This window comes from Pezoporus wallicus, unplaced genomic scaffold (assembly GCF_028554395.1).
Source record: "Pezoporus wallicus isolate ANWC-B61680 ecotype Strahan unplaced genomic scaffold, APGP_CSIRO_Pwel_v1 contig_8490, whole genome shotgun sequence".
Classification (NCBI taxonomy): Eukaryota; Metazoa; Chordata; class Aves; order Psittaciformes; family Psittacidae; genus Pezoporus; species Pezoporus wallicus.
Genome location: NW_026642793.1, coordinates 602,543 through 622,880, shown reverse-complemented (window position 1 = coordinate 622,880; position 20,338 = coordinate 602,543). Strand labels below are relative to the sequence as shown.

General features: G+C 48.8%; 1 protein-coding gene across 7 annotated transcripts in view; it reads right to left on the bottom strand.

The window, feature by feature from the left end:
• Window positions 1-15,094, bottom strand: part of FGFR3 (fibroblast growth factor receptor 3) — a 56,524-nt gene extending 41,430 nt beyond the window's left edge. For 4 of the 7 annotated variants that reach the window (XM_057432269.1, XM_057432270.1, XM_057432271.1 and 1 more), the window contains exon 1: window positions 14,898-15,094. In XM_057432269.1, the coding sequence (XP_057288252.1) occupies window positions 14,898-15,060 (163 nt within the window). In that variant the 5' untranslated portion in view covers window positions 15,061-15,094. The remainder of the gene's footprint in view (window positions 1-14,897) is intronic. The other 3 variants (XM_057432272.1, XM_057432276.1, XM_057432273.1) reach the window with 2 other exon arrangements.
• Between the last annotated feature and the right edge of the window lie 5,244 nt (window positions 15,095-20,338).

Genomic DNA, 20,338 nt, shown 5'->3' with positions numbered 1-20,338 from the left:
AACGCTGCTTCCAAAGATGTAACAAATGTGCTGCACTCTATTACCACCCAGCGGGGTTTTTACTTTAGGTCTGTATTAGGAGGAAAGCAAACTTCTTTCCTAGCGAATTAGCAGAACAATAACCAGGTTTAGTTCTATCATATGCAGTTTGCTCCATAAACAAGAGATTATGGAAAGGAGAGGAAAAGAAATCTCTAGTGTTTAGCTTGGCTATCCCCAACTGCGACTTTGGAAGAGCCTCTAGAATGGAAAAAGCAGATGTTGCAAATCTGCCTTATCTAGGGAGCAACTGTTGACTCTGTTGTGCAAATCCTAATTTACATCTGCATGAAAGGTTTCAGAGATTAAATGGCATTCAAGGAGGAATATTAGCTTTTCTCCCTCCCTCCAGCCCTCTGAATGGATTTACTACTGGCAATTAGCTTTCTGTTCCACCAGCCAAGTAGAAAACAGGATTCATGAGGACTCTACAGTATCCTCCTTTTAATGGACTGTTTTCTCAGATCACCCAATTCAGATGCTGGGAGTTAGAAGAAGAAATAAATCATCACAAAGCTAAAACAGTTACAGAAACACTTTGGCCAGGAGGATTTCCCTGTGGCACTTGGAAAGCCCTGAGGAGAGAAAGGAAACACAACAGGGAGCAAATCAAAAGGGTCTCCTGGCTACACCCAACAAAAATGGGAATGTAAAAACCCAGGAGACACAAAGCCTTGGTTGCTGCTGAGAGCCCAGGGCTTGTCCCAAGGACAGCCTTTGGCTGGGGCTTTGTTGGCTTAAGGGAACAGGCAGTGATGAGGAGGTCTCCTTAAAATCTGGCAAGACTGCAATCAAGTATTTTCCTTAGTTCCCCACTCAAAACACCAGAGGGAAGGCAACCACCACCTGTATCTATCTACCTATCTCACAGCTCTGCATTCCCTCCACAGAAACAGAAGAACTGATACGAAATATCCTCTACTTCATCAATGGTCCCCAAGGACAGGGAGCAGTGGAGGAGACGCCAGGCAGTGCGGGGATGCTGAGGTCCCCATGCTGTGCTGCTCCATGTGTCCTGCAAGAGCTCCCGGTTCATGCTGAATCACCTCAAGGATTCCCACCATGCAGATGGTTCCTGCTGTCCCTGCGCTGAAGCCTTTGTGCTCTACTCCAGAGGGGGCCACCGATGAGCTGTTATCACATCTCGGCAGCCCAGGCTTGCAGTGGGGATGACACCAGTCCCAGCCTGGCACACGGGCAAACACATCCTTGCAGCCACATGTCACACAGCCCTCCTCACCCAATCACAGTGGTCAACCCAGACAGCTCCCTACTCAAGGCAGAGTGACAGCACACTCGTTGGGCTGAACCTAGGTGGAGCACAAGACACTGTGCAGCTTGGTTACCATCCTTTTAGTGTCTGCCTCTGAAGAACAGTGGCCAACTTGGCCCCAGCTTTTGCACAGCTCAGAAGGGCATCTCAGCTTGATCTCAACACATGGATCCCACCACAAAGTGGCTGATGTTTTATATTCCTGCTCCTCATGCCTGAGGGTGTCCAAGAAACTTCAGCATTGCAGCAAGCAAGCAGCTGCCACAACCCCTTTCCAAAGCCAGTGGAAACAGCTATGGAAACTGAGGGCTTTCCAGCAGCCCAATGAACTGGGCAAAACTTGCTCCCAGCCTCCACTGGAGCCGGACTGAGTCCTATGACCAAGCCTATGCTCTTCAGCTTCAGCGCACCATGCCACCCCCTCCTGCTTTGCTGGACCAGGTTACCCAGCAGGTCTTTGTAGGTAATGCGTACCAAGCAGTTAGCACCAAGAATGATGGATTACATCAGTGAGTGTTCCACAAAGCAAAAAGAAACTGAAATTTTGGAAATACTTTAAAATTTCCTAATAAATCCTTAAAAGAATCAGCATGCATTGCTGAGTAATTCCTTTGAGTTACTTCTTCTGGGCTCTTCCTCTACACCCACATTTCTTTCCTAAAATCCTTCAAAAATTCATTGTTTTGGGGGGTTTGACCTCCAGGGTGGGTTTTCGGCTATTCAGTGAATTCTGGCAGAACGTTCACCACCTCTTTAGTGCTCTTGTAGGTGATTTTTTAAGCAATACATAAGGCCGTAAATTTACCTTTACATCATATGAACTTTAAAGGGATGTCAAGACATTTACAAAGGTCCCTTCACAATTCCCAGGCAGGCCTGGCCCTGGTAGTTACTTGTGATGCTTTTCTGGTACTTGTGATGCTTTTCTGAAGTGGGCTTTGAGATCACATGGCATCAGAAGAAATCCACCATAAAGCCCCAACCTTTCCCCTTCGGTTCACAGCTATGCAGCTCCCAAATCCCAGCTCCTCTGCATTTCCCTTGCACTTTTAATGCGAGCTCCTCTAATCTTCATTTAATGCAGGCAGCTGGCTGCAAATACCCCCGAACAATGACTTTAATCCTAAGTATCCTGAAGTCCCCCCTTCCTCCCTGCACCAAAACTGAAGGGGAAAAATGAAAAGAACAGCCTCATGACAGCAAGATGGAGAAATCCAAGTTATCCACTGGGCCAAAGGAGCAGAAAGACACAATGAGCTAAATTTTGCCTGGTTTGCTAATTAAAAACGGAAGCTACCCCACTCCAGAGCCAAGGCGGGAGATGGGGGGAGTTTTCTTGCTATTCACAAAACCGGCTTCCAACCGGGACCATATTCACTCCCCATTAATTGTCATTCCAACTACGAGTGTCCTAGTTTCAAAATGAAAACTGCCCTCCAATGCAGCTCGTGAAAACTAACACCAGTGTCGAGGCATTAAACAGAATTTATTGATTGCATTTTCCCACCCACTAAAACTTTAATAAGCATTAAACCTCAAACTCCTGGCCCCGTTTCCTCCCTCTACCCTCTCTCGCCATAAAAAGGGTCAGGCTCCTCTATATGGAGATTAGGACTTAATGTTTGGTATTTGTTTATGAGCCTATCAATTGCCTCTATTTCAGGAGGGGGAAGCACATCTCAAAAAGTAAAAACCCACCCTCTTGTACAAGGATTAAGAGAGGGCAAAGGTTTAGGGTAGTTTGGGTGGCTTTATTTCCAACTGATTGTGGGGTTTGGATATATGGTGGATCATGTTCACGTGAATGAAAAGGAGTAAATATTGCCCCTTTTGCAAGTTTCCCTTGAGTAACGTAAAATGGTATTTTTCAAAGATCCCCGTTTCTCAGTAATAAGACACAGAACTTCCAAGTCTTCTCTGCCGGCCCTTTCCAGCTGTGTCAAAGGAAAAACAAAACAATTTGGGGGCCGCTCTGTCTGCGTACTTAGTAAAGAAAACAAAGGTCAAACATTTGAAATGCAAAGGTCGGTGATTAAGCCCAGAAATCCATATCTAGGCATCAAAATGAATAGCCAGATTTTGAGAGTGCTGAAGCGATTTAAATGCAGAGCCTGACCTGGCTCAGCATCTTTCAAAACCAAGCCTGTTATTTCAGTGCCTCAAGCAAGATTTAGGTGCCAGGTACCCAAGCTGGGAGACGTTTAACAGTAATCTCCTTTCGGGAAGCCTGATCCACTTTAATCTAAAGTCGCGAATGACAAATGGGTTTTGTTATTTAGAAAGCACATCTAACTGAAGCTGCAACACTTTGTCCTTGTGCTAAACCCAAGTCTTATCCTTATTATTATTAGGAGTTGGGAGAGATAGGGAAAGAAAAGTAGATGTGGAGAATTCCTTTATTTCTCCTCTTTAAAGAAGGCTGCTAAAGGGATTAGACAGCTTTGAGTTCACTGCTCTGTTAAATCAACCTTACAATATTTTTTCAGCTTGTTTGACTTGCTGTTCCTGTACACATTTGTGTTTTCACCTTTCTTCATTCAAATCCCACACTTAGCATTTGTTCTGTGCTTCTCACAGGAAACTTGGTCAGTTCTTTATTTGTATTAAGTCTACTTGGAGTTATGGAAAACAGACTTGGAAAACAATCCCTAAATTAGCAGGACTTACCAGCTTCCATGCATACGCGCGCACACACACAGGGCATCACATACCATCCGACCCAAACACAGCGGTTTATCATTTCCAGCAGCAACAGCAAGGCATCAGGTTCACCAGAACGGACCTTTTAATGGTCTCCTGCAACCATATCTATTACGGTGGGGTTTGGACTGCACGTAATAAATTCAGAGAGAGTTCAAGGAAGTCATGCGTGTCTTGGTTCCCGCTGCCTTCAAGCGGTTTTAATGCCCCCCAAATAATCATCTACAAACTACTACGTTAGGCTCCTGTATTACCAGAAGCAGGTTAGATGCCCCTACACACAGTTATCTTAATGCTGCCGTAAGGAAACGTAGACCCTCTGCAGAGGACCCTCTCCAGTGTCCTGCAGCAGGACATGGCTGGTCCTACCTGCACCAGAGACCTTCCACTTTTGTACCTGCTCTGTCCTCTACAGTCTGACTTTCTCTGCTTTTTCTTTCCTTCCCCCCCCCTGCCCCGGAACACTTTCTTCTCTCTGAGGAGAAGCATCCAAGTGTCCGAGATGGATGCTGTTGTGACAGCAGGGATGGTCATTGCAACAGGCAAGCCAAGGGGAATAAAACAGCCACTTCTCTATGGCAGATAGAATATATGTACGACAAAAAATGAGCCCAGCAGCCACTCAAGGGCTGGGTTTGTCTGAAAGTCAGGCGCCAAAGGAGGTTGGTCAACCTCCTCATGTATTTGTACCTATTCACATTGATGTATACACCCACAAATGGAACAAGAGCTGCCCACAGCATTCCAGCCCCTCCACTCCCTTTCTGAGGGTGGGTGACTAATGCAGGGCCAGCTGCCCCAAGACACCATGTGCTGTTCCTCCAACTGTTCTTTTTCATCCCTAAAACGGCTGGGCTCAAGCAGTGGGTGATGTTATTCCTGCAAAGACTGCCCTGTTTGTCCCCACTTCATTTCCTATGCACTGGAAGGAGGGGGACAGAGGGGAAGAAAATCTCCACTTCAAACATTTACACTTATTTTCAAAGCACCTGAGGAGGTTTCAGGCCCTTTTTTTTTGCCAGGACTAACACATTCCACCCACAAGATGACGTTGTTCGGGTTGTTGAGAGCTCCTCACAGGAAGGATTTAACATTGTGCGGTCACCAGACCCAGGCAGACAGCTCAGTTTCTCGACCCATTGTAGGAACCAGTGGAAGGTACAAACCTGCCCCTTTTTGTCCCTGCACCAAGGGAGATGGGGCGTAGGAGAACCCCCTGCTGTCTGCCTCTGTGTTGTTCTCATCCCTCCATGAAAACTTTTCCCCCCAAACCCCCTGACGCCAACAGCCTACAGATAAAAATGAAGCAGAAATCTCATTCCTTCACTAAATAATAACACAGGTTGGAGTCCCAGTACAACTCATAAACACTTTCTAGGAGTTATTTTCCTTTTTGTCTGAGCATATTGCAAAGCATTTCTGTGGTGGAGGCTTCAGGTTTGGGTTTCTTTTGCCTCCTTGTCCAAATAACTGCAATACTAGTTGAGCCACTGGCCAAAAGAAAACTGTGACCCGTTCGTCCATGCTCCCAGAGTATGGACAATGCGCCCATTTGCTCCTGCAGCTTTCTCTGCGCTCTACCTGGAATGAAGGGAAGAGAACGTGCTGCTTTCAAGGTGCCCCCTCTAAGATACCCAAGGCCGAAAGTAAAGTTGAGCATCTGTAACACTGTATTTACTTAAACGCCACAGTATCTATTGCATTTATACTGTAACCCAGCTAGAATGTGAGCTGAGAGCGCAGGAGGGTGGCTTTACCCAGTATCCTCAGGACTAATGCCAGCATTCCCCAATAGCCGCATATACCCTTGTTCCCAAGAGAGGGAGATCAGGAGAATGGAAAGCCTGAAACTTGTTTTTTATGCTTAATTACAGATCTCAAGTGCCTGACATCAGGCTCTCACTCATTATGCTTTTGACACCGATGCTGAGCTGGAACCAACGCTTTTGCACTCGCTCATCACTCACTACGTTCACGAGTGTTGCAACTCTGAAGAAGGTGGGTGATGGATTTGTAGCAACTTGAGGCAGGGATGCAGAGAGGACACCATCTGCTGTTCCTTACTGCTGCTTTTTTCCTTCCTTTCTGTAATTAATCAAAGCACAAATTGGGAGGGCAGACTTTTCCTGCAGCCTCCTCTTCCCATCACCCCTGCGAAGCAAAGGCTAAGGACGCATCAGGGTTGCTGCAAGGTCTAAATGCTGCCTGTGGAGCGTGAAGCAGCATTAGGGCCGGTCAGTGGGAGTGCTCGGCTCCCAGCCCCGTGGCGCATCCCACCCAGGGGCCTCCCACCACATACAGCAAAAAAAAAAGAGGCTTTTTGAGTTTTCCCTGGAATAAATAATAATGCTTTCACAGAAAGCATGCATAACACACCGGCTGTAAAAAATCCATGTGGTTTTTCTTTCTCCCTCCCCAGCATTAACTCATAGCTCATCTCTAACGCTGTAAATACCAACTAATTTATGCACCTCCATTTACCAGCCCCCCTACTTGAATCCCCAGCCTATTAACATAACGATTTAAACTGGACATGTTTTCTCAAACAATCTTCTTTCATAAACTGCCAAGTGACAGTTGTTTACTGTCAACAAGCCTGGGTACTCTAAGACAGGGAGAAATATGCCCTTTCAAAAGGCAGATGTATCGGCTACCAGAGGAAGATTAAAATCTGGTGTTTTTCTCTTTTCCCTCCCCAAAAATGCTTAATTCGTGCAGATACACATGATACAGATCAGGAGAGATGGTTCTCTGCCTAATTCCAGTCATTCTTTTAATTAAAGACAGGCTCACAGAGGATTTATCTTTGGTTGCACATGCTGGTTGTCAGGGCACACTCATAATCTTCTCATTGCAACTGGTTTTTCCCCTTCACTTTTAGCTCCGATACCCCCCATCTCCCAAAGCACACCTTGGGGAATCAACAGGCTCATCTTGCACAGATCCTGCTACTGGCTAGGAACAAAACTCTTGCCTGGGGGAATCTATATAGACAAGTTATAAAAACCTAAACGAAGATCAAATCATCAGTTAGCTCAAGACCTACAGCCTCCAAACAAGCTGCTCAAGTATTTTGCTGGGAGGGAATTTCTTCTGCTTGAGTCTTGCACATGAAAGAGGAGGGTATGAAAAAACCAAACCCCCAATCCTCTGAGAAAACTCTTTTCTCCCCTGCTTTGACAGCCCATAAAGTGCCGGGAAAGCTCCTCACCGGCGCCTACCCCGGTGCAAGGGTCTCGGTGCAGGGAAAGCCGGCTCGGCCCCGGCTCGCTGCGGACCCCCGCAGGGGATTATTAACACTTTCCCCGGCGCATTGTGCGGCCCACAGATCACAGCACATGGGGCTAACGCCGGCCGACACTGATACAATGGCAATAAGGATGGGGCATGAGCGCACGGCGGCCGGCACTGCAGCTCGGCTCCACGCAGGACTTGAGCCAGAGTGATGGGGGGGCCGGGCAGTGACCATCACCGTTGCCTCAGGTCGTCACCGTCGCGTTTGGGCTGTGATGCTGCCATCGGTTTGCGCCAAAGCCGCAGTTATAAAAGCCAAGATTGGAAGCGAAGGTCTGCTTTGTAGCAGGGTGAGAGGAACGGGAGGTCAGAGAGCCGGCTCCAGGGATTGCCCCCATGAAGCAGCACCAGGCATCTCCCCACCCCCAAAGCGGGGAGCCCTTTTACTCGCTGAGTTTCTTCTGCTTGTTAAAATGTTTGGGTCATTAGAAAACTTCCCAAACAATCCCTGCTTATGCTAAATAGCTGCTCCCACCACGATCTGTGAAGGGCTTCAGCCTGCTCCCTTGGAAATCAATGGGGGCTTTTTGCTTTGGATTCAATAGGCGCAAGATCACGACCTCATTATTATTTTTACGGGACTACAAGCAGCAGAGAATGGCAAAACCCCTAAACAAAGCAACAACCCATGGCCAAGCTTGCCATGAAGGATCTTTACAAGCTCTGCCAAGCATCAAAGTAAAATTAAAAATCCAATTCTTGGGAGCTTCTCAGGGTTTTTTTGACAGGGAATGCATAAGGTCGATAAAAGCTGGTCTCATCATTTGGATCTAGGAACTTCTCCCATAGCTCACCCTTCCTCAAAAGAAAAGCCTTCACAGATGCTTATTTTGCCTTCCCCAGAGGGGAGTAAGAGGAGAGAAGTAGTCAGTCCAGGGCGTCGCAGTTACCCTGCACATCCCATGGAACCCTGAACAGAAACAGCCTCAAGACTTCACATCATTTCTGCCCCACGGCCATGATGAAACCCCACCAGTCCCTCTGTAGAGCCACCATCAGCAACACAAGGTGACCAGACAGCTCCAGGATATGGGTCCTGCTACGGGGACCGTGTCTGCACCCCACCTCCACAAAGGCCAAGAGATCACCTAGCAGTGATCTGCTCTCCAAAGCTTCACTGATTTAACTACATCAGCTGAAATAGTTTAGCGAGATTCCTTGTGAACAGCACAAGGTAGTTCGGTGCAATAAAGACACAACTATAAAACACTCCATTTTCTACATTAAATGAAAACAAGCTGATAAATACTTTCATCAGTTATCAAACAGCAGGAGTTGGGAAGCCAGCCTTGTGGGTCTCTGGCATGCCATAGTGCACCATGGTCGCCTGTTATTTCCTTTCCCTAAATGCCTTGTACTTAAACGAACAAATACAGGACGCTTGGCTCCTTAGGTAAAAGGAAAAGAGGGAAAGAAAACCCAACCAACACACTGTCATGTGTCAGCTTGACATTTTCAGGTAGTTCAATAGTGCACAGTACAATCCCTGTGTGCAAATACAGATGCTGGGGTCCTCATGCTGTGGCTTTCCTAGGAAAGAGTGCTTTCAGCACACACCACATCCTGCAGAACTTCCCTTGCTTGCAGAGAGTGATCCCAGACTTCATCCTTTCCTCACATGAAAACTTGGAACCCTTCTGACTTCTGAGTCATTAACACCTTTAACCCCTCGCAACCTGCAGAAATGGCACAGCCCCAATATCTCACAGATGCTAAGCGTGTAAGCACATGGTAATTGTTTTGCATACAGTTCTGTGTGATAAAGAAATCTCCTTCCAAGTTTTAATATCACCTCCTTATTTAACCAACTCTTTATCTTCCTCTGCTTTCTAGATTTGACAAAGCAAGGTCAGCACACGAGACCTACCTCCTCCTCTGCAATGAATACCACACCTTTTTTAGATGAGCACATCTGAAACTGAAGCAGTTACTGGAGAAAGGTTTTCTTGCTCAACTGTGCTGCTATATTCTTCATCAAATAAAAAGCTTTCCTACATTGCATAAGCTGAGTGTTACACGAATAAACAAGAAGTTAACTTCCTGGCTAGTCCCTATCCACCTGAATGCAACAAAACCCCCCTATCAGAATAACAGGGCAGGTTTACATCTGATTACCTTTCACATTTTAACTACTAAGTTTACCAAAGGTTTTACTCAGCTCGTATCTCACAGTTCTTGTTTGCTTTTGATATTACAGAAACTTCCTGGTCATTCAAGCCAAGGAGCAGATACTTCAGGGGTAAGCACACCAGCAAGACCGCATTCACCGCGGGAATAAAAGCCCTTCCTCACACATTCAGGGCTTTAAACCATATCTGTGGCACTTGGCAACCTGAGCTGTGAGCGTATCAGAAAGGGGGCACCGGGACAGTCAGAGAAAAAGTACATATTTCTTTACAAGATCCCCAGATAAACAGCCAAAAGAGCAGCAAACAGTAAGCTGATAAGCTCTGTAGGAGGCCAAGAAAAAGAAGTCAGGGTGTAACAAGGTATTTAAGGTGCCTTTGGTATTGTACGTGTCTTCAGACATGGGTTTAGCCCAGTGTTTGCAGTGGGGGTGCTACCAGATTTACACCCCCCTAAGAGCAGGGACTGCCCGCTTCCACGTACGGTGACTGCCTTTGCTGAACTACAGTCCCATCTGCTGCAAAGAAAAGGATGTGAGGCTAATTTTTACCAAGCCACCATCCTCTCTCTGGCATCCAGCCTAGTACATGAAAGAGAATAAAGTTTATTAACTAAACAGTATTAAAAAGAGATGAAATGGCAAACACCGAAACATCAAATCATGCTATCAAATGGCTTGGAGGGTGCTGAGTCAGCAGGCAATTTCAAGCTAGGGTTTGCGTTTGGGTTTTAGTTGGGTTCTGAAGGATCAGAAAAAACAAACAGGTATGGAGAGCCAAACAAGCTCCCAAGACACAGGAGAAGTTACAAGTATGTAGCACACTAGGAAAAAGGAGAAAAAGCTACTCAAACGGGGAACAGATTAAAGTCTGTTTAATTGATTGTGTATCAGGTTCAGCCTAGCTGGGAGAAAGTCACCAAACTGGGGAGCAAATTTCCCTGCTATTTTTAGTAGAAATATCTGAATTTGCAATATTCCTGCTGGGTCTACCCCACATGGACCAAAAATTGCCAAAAGCTAAACTATGGCATTCCTGGGGTAACGGTTGGATGATCTTAAAGGTCTTTTCCAATCTAGTTGATTCTATGAGAACCACACAGCCACTTGTCCACCTATTCTGAAGTCCAAGGGCCCATGCCCAGGCTCCTGCACTGGACCCTACACACTTGAAAGACCAGCCAGAATAACCCACCAGCAGGCCATGCCCTAAAACCTTAGCTGAAATTACAGTTCAGCTAATGCCTTCAGCCACAGCTCTGTGTGCCAGCTACAGATCACTGTCAGAAACAGCTTGGTCAAATGCTTTTGTAAACTGGAGCTTTAATAACTGCTCAGAAACTGGGCTGATTCCCTGTCTTTTAGGGTCTCCAGGTGAAACAGCAGATGTACACAGTAAATTTTCAGGGAGGACAGCTTTCTAAGCACAGAGCTGGGTGTCAAAGTTCACTTTTATTGACTATATTTTAAGAAGAAATATTTTGTTTCCCAGCCTTATAAAGGGGGGAAAGTCCTCCTCCAGCTTCACACAAAATTTCAGCTTTGTCCAGGCAGCAGACCGGGTCCCACTGGATGGAAATGGTCCAGATGCAGTGGTGATGCAGCCATCAAGACTTCTTTAGTGTTTGCCAAACTTCCAAACCCACGCTCAGGCGGCTTTGGGATAGGTACACTTTCCCAAACAGCACTGAAGATTTGTTGGAGGGAGTCATAACAGTCACTGTGCTGGTCAGAATGGCTTGCCTTAATTGTGTGATTTAATTAGCAGATCAACACTTCACTATACCATTTTCAGATTTACTTTCATCACGTTCCCTACTCAGTGGTTGTTAATAAAGTCTTAATTAAAAGGAAAAAGAAACCCTCAGATTTAATTGGAGCCACCCTTGTCTATACATGCAGAAGACCTGATGCTATACAGCCAGTATCTAATATATTAATGAATCTGTCTCTGCACTGGAATGGACTTTGTAGTTCACTATTTGCTAGTTAAGAAATAGATTTTTATAGAAGCCATATTTTATCATCCTTTACTTATGTCCTCTTATCGCTCAGTAAAATATATTAGTCTGAACATTAAAGACTTAATTTTTAGCTGCTAATGAGAACAAATAGATCAACTTTTAACCTCAGAACTGCATCACTCATACCTGCCCACTGAATCTAAAACGTTTCCGGTCTCAAGCAAAAGTAAGAAGCACGATCAATATATCAGAGACTCTTTTCAGAGGGTTTTAACACATAAATGCCAAGGACAGCTCCAGGAATGGTTGGTGCCATTTGGGACTCATTGCAATACCTCTTTAATTTCAAGGTGAAATCTGAAACACACAAAGCAAAGCGACGCAGATCATCATACCCTACACCTTGGACCCATTGCTGGGTGTGTGCCAAAAGGCTATGAGATCCTGGCTGCCACCAGCTTCATGAAGAGTAACACCTCAACCAGCACATCACCAGTTCTTCCTAAGCACAAAGGTCATAGGAATCGGTACATGCCCTCCCATTCAACTTAAGCAAAATCCCGAAAGAAACCCTCTTCCGTTCTTTTGGCTTGAAATCTGCCTGAGCAGTAACTCTTGAGTGACAATTTGACTCCAGTGCTGCACAAGGGAACGTCAGTTCCTGCTCCTGACAGACTGGGAGAGCTCTCCCCTTTCCTCACAAACCTTAGGGGCTCTCTATACAACTCTTTCAATGCACGCAGACAGCTTTAGCAGCTAACTAGTGCGCTACGAATCCTAAGAAGCCCAGAAATTCCCCTTTTCCACGTACACTGTATGCAGACAGACACACACAAACCAGCCACAGGAGACACGCCGGTTATCTGAAGTTTTTAAAAGCAAAACTCTCCTGTTTCAGTTGGTCTGCTCTCTAAGAAAACAGCCAGCGTTACTTGACATGCACAAATCGTACCAAGTAATATCTTTATCTGAATACTAATGCAAATTGGACGGGCTTTTTTATATTGATGTCTATTCTGTGGCTGCTGAATAGAGTGACCGCATGCTCAAGGCTGCAAAGGAGTTCACTGACCTCCCTAATCATCTCTGTCATAGCCCCTGAATGACATACACATTCAATCCTGCCTCGCCTCTCTACTTTCATTCATAAAAAAGAGAAAAAAGGGGGGTGGGGGGGAAATTTGACATTGTTCTTCCTGCAGCAGCCCCGAGAAAGGGAGAGAAGAGAAACTCAGCCCAGATGAGGCCCCTGGTGTTTTTAGTTTAGCTTCTATTCAGCAACAGCCCCGCCATCTGCCTCCTTCCTGCCAACAGCCGAACACCTCCCTGCGGAGATGTTAAAACCTGCACCCCCTCCACCTCCGCTAATAGCGAGTATTCATATTAGCAAACATACACATACCTTCAGAATGCCTCCCTTCAATGTGTGTTTTATGTAGCTGAGTATAGGCACAAAGCAGTAGCTGTTATAGCCTTCACAGCCCCGTGTGGAGAATTAGATCACTGGGGAAAAATCCTTCCAAGCCCCTTTATGGAAAATAAGGCCTTAGACTGTAAATGCAAAGCCCAGCGAACAACAACCCTCAGTAATGAGCCAATACCCCATGGCCCATTTGACTAGGAGAAAGAATTTGCTTTTTACCATTCAATTCAAAAAGACTGAAAAAGTAAGATGTGTTTTTACTTGGCTCTGAAGGTTTATATTCTTTACAGTTTCTTTTGCACAACCTTTCCCCCCCCCAAGTCGGACGGGCAGCGGGTGCCCCTGTGCTTGCGGGGCTGCTGGCTTCAGCATGGAGCTGGGCGAGCAGCACCAGCTTCACGCTTCCCGCAGCACACGTGGTTGGTGGCGGTGGGAGAGCTACCAGCATCCCTATGCAGCCCCCAGCCTGTTCATAGTGATGGGGTGACCCTTGGAGACACCGCTGGGTGCTGGAGTTAATGGAAGCCCTCTGCACAGAGCTGAACCCTGCTCCTAGAGAGCACAGAAGGGGTTGACAGTGACAACTCTGCCTTAGGGAAAGCTGACAGCGGTAAGAGAGCCTGTCCTGAGGATTTCTACCGGAGCCCCTAGAAATCCCAACCCGTCGCTCAGCTCACAGACATCCGATGATGTTTCCCTCAGTGTGAACTATGAGTGTGCCACTTGTTACATTTCCAACAGCATCCTAAAGCCTTGACTTGCAAAGGTGTCTTAAGAGCACGAGGAGGGTTGAGCACCACTTGAACACATTATCAACCCCCAGCTACAGGCTGAAGGTGTGGGGGGAAACCCAGGGGACCACCGAGGTTGCTCCCTACCCGATTGCTTCAACCCTGCCTAAAGTGCCAGTGCCAATACGTACTTAAGCCTAACCCAGGGAGAAGTGGGGACACTTCGCTTCTGGCACTTCCCACCCCAACAACCAGCCCAGGCTGCGCCCTTCCTCCCGCACACCGACCTTAACTGCTCTGACCAAGTCGCCGAGATGTTGCCCCATAAATCAATTCCTTTGGCTGTGAAAAATGAGCCAAACGAGTTACACTAAGAATCTGGTGTTTTATTAGGACTTTCTTGAAAACAAAACCAACCCCCGGTGTGATTTATAGCTTTAACCAAAAGGGGTATGAAAGTAATGCCCCCACCCCCCAGCCTCCACGAAGCCCATTTATTCCCCTGTCACTTTTTTGGCAAACAGGCTTCAAACCCTTTCCTGAACAATGGAAACTTTCTGCCGGGTACATGCAACCCCGAAACGGGGGACTGCGGAGGGGCTCCCTTCCATTAAAGAGCTTTGAAAAATAAACAGGGACTCAGGTAGCAGCTGAGGCGTATCAGAGACACGTTTCAAACCCGCCGTGTATCATTAAGAAAGCCCCAACAGCAAACTAAACAGCTTTTGTCCGACGTGTCAACTTTCTTTCACTTGCAACCTCAGCACTGCCACTCGAGGGGGGACCTTCGCTGGCTCCCCTGAAATGCTGTTCCCTCCTCAGCACAGCCGCAGTTACTAAGCTGCGATCCAGCGTGTGCCTACCTGGAGCCGGCGCAAATCGTGTTGCTCCTAAAACTTAGCTATAAACGACCCTTCCTCACTTTTCCCACACAAGCACACACACTCCCGGAGCACTTCGGATGTGCGCTGAAGATGCGCGCTAGGGAGGCATCCTTCCTTCCCCAACCACAGCCACGGATCCCACCGGGGGTGCTGCATGCGCTGCCACGGCGGGGAGAGGGCTCAAGGGAGACAAGCAACGGCTTAAAAGCAGTTCTTCCCTCCTGGGCACCTCTGCGGCTTGCCCGAGCCGCGGGGAGAGGAGGAGAACCCGGCCCGCCCGGCTGCCGCCTCCCGCGCTCCGAACTCCCGCTCCCAAGACGGCTCTGGCGGTCCGCACCCGCCCCGCTCCGCACTCCGATAAGGAGGTTCGTAGAGTTAAACCGATCCCCACCGAGACCGATCCCCCCTTCCCGACCCGATCCGCAGCGCGGAGCACGTGTGCGCGGCCGCGCAGGCTGCCTTACCTGCCGGCTGCCCGCCGCTCCTCTCCGCCGCCGCTCCGCCGGCCCGCCGCCCCGCCGGCATCCCTGCGACGGCCGCCGCCAGGCACAGGCACCAGACGGAGCCCCAGCCCGCCCGCATGCCTCCGGCGCGGCGCCGGGGCAGCGCACCGCCCGCCTCAGACATCCCGCGGCCGCATGCTGCCGCCGCTCACCGCTCCGCTCCGCCGCCGCGCTGCCAGGAGAGGGAAAGAGGCGCTTAGGGGAGGGGAGGACGAACCGCCCCGCCCCCGGTGCCGACACGGAGAAGGAGGAAAAATAAGAGTAAAAAGTAAAAATAGTAGTAAAAAGGGAGGGAAAAAAGTGGTGGATGGAGTAAAAACGCGCGGGGGGGGACGCGCTGAGTGCGGGCGCCTACCTGCGCAGGCACCGCGCATGGACGGAGCGAGCGCGCCCGGCCGTAGGAGCCCCGTCCGCCGCCCGCCCGTCCACCCGCAGCCGCGGCTCTCCTGCGTCTGCTCAGAGCGGCGCGGGCGCGGAGCGGGGCGGCCGCGATGTCTCCGCCCGCCGGGCCGGGCCGCCCGCCCCACCGCCCTGTCCCGCCCCGCCCCGCCGCAGCCGCCGCCGCGGGGGGCCGCGCCCGCCGCCCGCTCCGCTCCGCGCCCGGCCCCCGGGGCTGCGGGGGGGGATGAACGGGGCTCCGATGGGAGGGGGAAGGAGGCAGCCGGGCCCCTGGGTTCTCCCGCCAAGCGCTCGGGGGGAGGCAGGCGCCCTTTTCCCATAGACGTGAGTTGAAGTTGGCTCAGCCTCCCGGCAGCGCTCCCGTGGTGGCACCCGTGCGAGTCCTTCCTCCGGCCCTAGAAGTGCGCGCTTTCTGAGAAGAGGCGGTGGGAAGGGGCTGGAAGGGGTCCGTGGACCAAAAACGATGAGCAGCGCTTCGGCTCAGTCTGAGGACTTGCAGAGCCAACAGGCAACGCATCCTCCCCCCTGCATGGTTGCCATCCTGTACCCCGACACGAAGCCACCTGCAACCTGATAAAACCCCCCCCCCCCCCCCCGGGTTCAAGCAACAAACCCCAGAATCGCTGTGTTTTATTGATGGGAATAATCACAGCCTCTGCAGACTCTGCATGTTTCTTGCTTTAATAAAACCTAATTATATGTCACTTGCATTTAGTTAGGATTACAATGATCTAGTTATGGTTTGGGATCACAGCTATGCTTTGGGATAGTGTGGTCATCTCAGAGACCCCCTGACACAGCCGAGCTGCCTAAGTGACATGACTCAGTTCCTGCTGACAGGCGATCCGAGCGGCTTCGCAAGAAGTCACAGCTCCGCTTTAATCCCCCTTGACGCAACAGCTCTTTCGCCGAAAATAGATGCAAATATTAGCAGAGCTGAAAATGCTCTGCACAGGGGGCCCCAAAACCCCAACCTGCGTAAGAGCCAAGCTGAGGTTGTTCGGGTCAGAGGAAAAGCCAGGGCACTGCGGAGGTTTGGCATAAGTGAGGGATACAGCGGGGACCGCTGGTGGCCGCTGGGGAGGGCTCAGTTTGTGCTGTTGTCGCTGGGACCGGGATCTGTCTTGATACCTTTATCAGGCACAGAGGCTCTGACATCTCAATACTGTCGCATTGTGTGGGTTAGCATTGAGACGGGGCTGCGGCGAGGAAATCCTACATGTCAGCAGAGACCCTCGCCAGTGACACCATCGGTTTAAATGAAAACAATGGGGGGAGAAGCAGACGGAGAAATAAAATGTGGTTATTTCACCGTCGCAGAGACGGCTTGGCAGCGTGTCAGGCTGCGAGATGTTTGCTCTCACAACTGCTGCGCTGGAGGTGCCAGCAAATCGATACAAATAAAAACAACAGCAGCATCATTAGAACACTGTGTGAGGAGCCGCTGCCGTCGTTGACTTTTGGCAAAAGCAGGGCCAAATTCTGATCTCATGTAAAGTCAGCAGGGTAAGAGCAACACCCATTATTGTTACTATTCTGAGCCCCATTCTCCAAAAGGAGAGCACCAAAGGAGGATCAGGAGCTTCCCTAAGCCCTAAAAATACAAACCAAAGTGAGAATTCAGGGTGGTTTCTCACATTGTGACTGCATTTCAGAAGCGCTGCAATGACTGTTCCTCCATGTCAAGTGAAGGCAAATGCCTTCATGGTGCTCCTGGAGTGGGGTAATAGGGTGGAAACAGCTGATCCCAACCCAGGGAGCTTTAAGGTTGCTGGGAGATGTAAAAGTCTGCATCTCAGATCAAGTCAGCTCAGCCCTTTAATGGTTTAGAACTGGTTTTCATTTGGAGGAAAACTAAAAGCTTATAACATTTGGAAGCCCTTTGCAACAGGAAATCAAAGGGGTATTGAGATAGTCCTGTGTGAAGGACTTCAAGGTTCGCAGTTTTCCCTAGAGTGGGATATTTTTAGGTTTCCCATTTATTAACCTCTAGTGCAGCACACTCACTTGAGGCTGGGGAGCACAGACCCGATTAAGCACACGTTTGCTGAAGCTGCTTCGTCATTGCAGTGGCCACCGAGGCAGAGCCTGGGATGTAGGGCTGTGCAGCAAAAACTACGGCTCTGGACTGTGTCTCAGCCACTTTCTTGCCATAAAAAAAAAGAAAAAATCCATGTTTGAAGCCTAGTAAAGCCTGCACAACACAATTGCATATATTTTAGGACTGTTATGCCATAAGCCGCATGTTAGCCCCTTAAGTTTTCCTTCCCCCCTCAAGCTAGGAACATGCCCTCGCCTTCACACAGGGATACTCTGCCAACGTGTTTGTTCTTCTTTTCTACCCTTTATAAACATTCTCTTCCCAGAACTTTGTATTTGTTTATCCCTTTAATATCCAGAGCTGTCAGTGATGAAAATCAAACCCCTTTCGGCAACTCACGGATGGTGACTCGCTGCCTTTTTCTGAGCTACGGGCTGAAATACGATGTGGCCAGCAGTGTACTTGATGTCCAAGCCTGTCCCTGTCATGTTCCCACAGCTCCTCCATAAGCCCGGACCGCACTGAGGGGTTGGCCACCAAGGGCAGCTGTCCTGGGGAGGTTTGGGGGGGGGGTGTCCTTGTAGGCCCTGTTGGCATTGGCATGGCTAAACCCTCTCTTTCCTTTCATGCTTCTTCAAAGCCCTGCCTAGGAGAAGCTCCTGATCTCTCTCTGTGGAAGTGCAACCTTCTGATAGTCTCCAAATAAGTTAAACAGGATGCTCAGCAAAATCAGCTCCAGATCTGAATGGTTTGAGCAGTCCCTTTACCTTTCCATCCAGAAGATGGGGATGGAACAGGCTGTGAGATGCCTGTCCAAATGCCCTCTGGGATGAGGCTTCTTGTGAGTCACCTTTGATGATATTGCTGGAGGAGAGAGTGTGATGAGACGTGAGACAGGATGCAGTGGCACAAGCCACTTCCCTTCCCCTGCCAAATCTCCAGTGCACTGTTGCAAGGTGCTCCCCTGCAGTTTGTGCTGTCATATTTAGCAAGGCAGACAGCAGAGCAGAGGGACCACCCTGAGCTAACCCTGTGATGGACTCAAGAAGGACCTTGCAAAAGTGATACTGGGGACTGGTACCCCCACACTCCCAAAACTTTCTTCCTTAGCAGGCAGAAATCTATTCCTAAATCAATACTGAGTTGAAGCAAAGCAATGAAGTACTTAAAACTTTCATTTAAGTTTTAATATGCTGTCAAGTTTGATCAGAGATGTGGTCACATGTGTGAATCGTATCAGATTAGGTACACACAATAAATATGGCCAAATATTCCTTATCATCACTAAGGCTTGTTAACTGACCTGCATGCCAGAGCAAGTGCTGCAGCCCCACAGTGCTGTATTGAGCTGTCCCTCCAACCCAACAGACCATTACATGAGACTGAACTGAAACACTGGCTCAGAGACCAATGTCAGTGTGCAGGAGTAGGAGCCCAAGCTGCCCACCCTTCGCATCCAAGGGTTAAATAGCATCAGTAGATGCAGACGCTGGGGTATGTTTTCCAGAGCTCATGTCACCATCCATTTATATCAATAAGGTGCATGGGAATGGCTAAACCGTTTTTTATTAGCTAGCCAGCCCAAAGGACTGTGATTCCAGGCAGGTTTATTGAATTTCAAGCTGAAAAGTCGTTGTTGCTAAGATTAAGGATCCAAATGATTGTCAGGGGAAACACTGTGAGAGGTTAAGCCACCCTGTGAAGGCTCTCTCTATGCCTGCACCCTCTGTGAGCTGATTGCAACACAACCTCATCCTATGGGATTTGTTTCCCACCGAACAGCACGGACATATGAGGAATAGAGGGCTCTGGAAGGGTAAGTTGTTTGATTTGCAGGGAAAAGAGAGGGAATGAGTGTGCTGGAGAGACATACAGCGAGCCTGTTCTGCAGGAGCTGTGCATGGGGAGGTGCTGGTAGAGGTAAAATAAGTCATCAACTTGAAGAGCAAAGCAAATGATGGGAGAAAGTGCAGAGAAAAAAAAACAAACCCAAAGCAAAACAACAAGCCTGTGGAGGGTGTGAGAAGCAAAGATTTAAAATCAGAGCTCGAACTAATGCTGACTCAGCACAGCTGCTGCATGTGGGGACTGCACTGGGGTCACAGTGATTCCCCAAGGTGCCATTGACCACCAGTGCAGGCTGGGTGTGCCCTGTCTCTGGAGTGAAACAAGACAATGCTCCAGGGCATGGAGAGGAAAAGGCAAGAAATCGCTTCTGCCTGCCAGAACTATCCATGCCATCACCACTAGGACGTTTCAAGCGAGCTGGAGCATTGCACTTGTGGGTGTAGAAGGACACTTTACTTTGGGGGGCTGTTTGAAACGAAGCCACAACATGTTTAATCCCCCAGCAGCCTGTGCAGACTGGTGCCTGGGAGGAGAAACCACGCACTGCCAAAATGAGCTTCTGGGAGCCCAATGACCGTACTTGAAGTCCTCTCTCCTGGATACAAGCGCAGGCCACCACAGGACACTGGCTGCCTATCACTGCCTGCCCACCCTGGCTGCCCACCTGCAGCAGGGGTATGGAAACACCCCTTGTATCCAAACCTTTGGAAATATCACACACTGGGCTCTTCCCCAAGTCCTGCCTCTGCTGTATAGCCTAGTAGCCATATTCTCCAGGGGCTTTTTCCTTCCTCTGCCCCACTCTAAGGCAGGGGAAGGGATGTGTATTGAGCAGCATGAGAGCTTTCAGAATAAGCAGCCACATCCTAAAATAAATGTGAGCTAAGATCTTTCAGGTATTGGGGATGGCAGAATTTTAGTCAACATCAGGGCACCCATGCTACGACTTTTGGGCAAGCTCTTTCTCAGTGGCATGTTGTCTTGCTTCAGGGGAAGGCTCAAATATGGGGACAAATCAGCCATTCTTCATTCTGCTTTAATACAGCCTGTGTGCTCCTGCAAGCCAGTGCTGACACAGTCCTGAGTCTGACAGCAGCCCAGCCACAAACCTAGA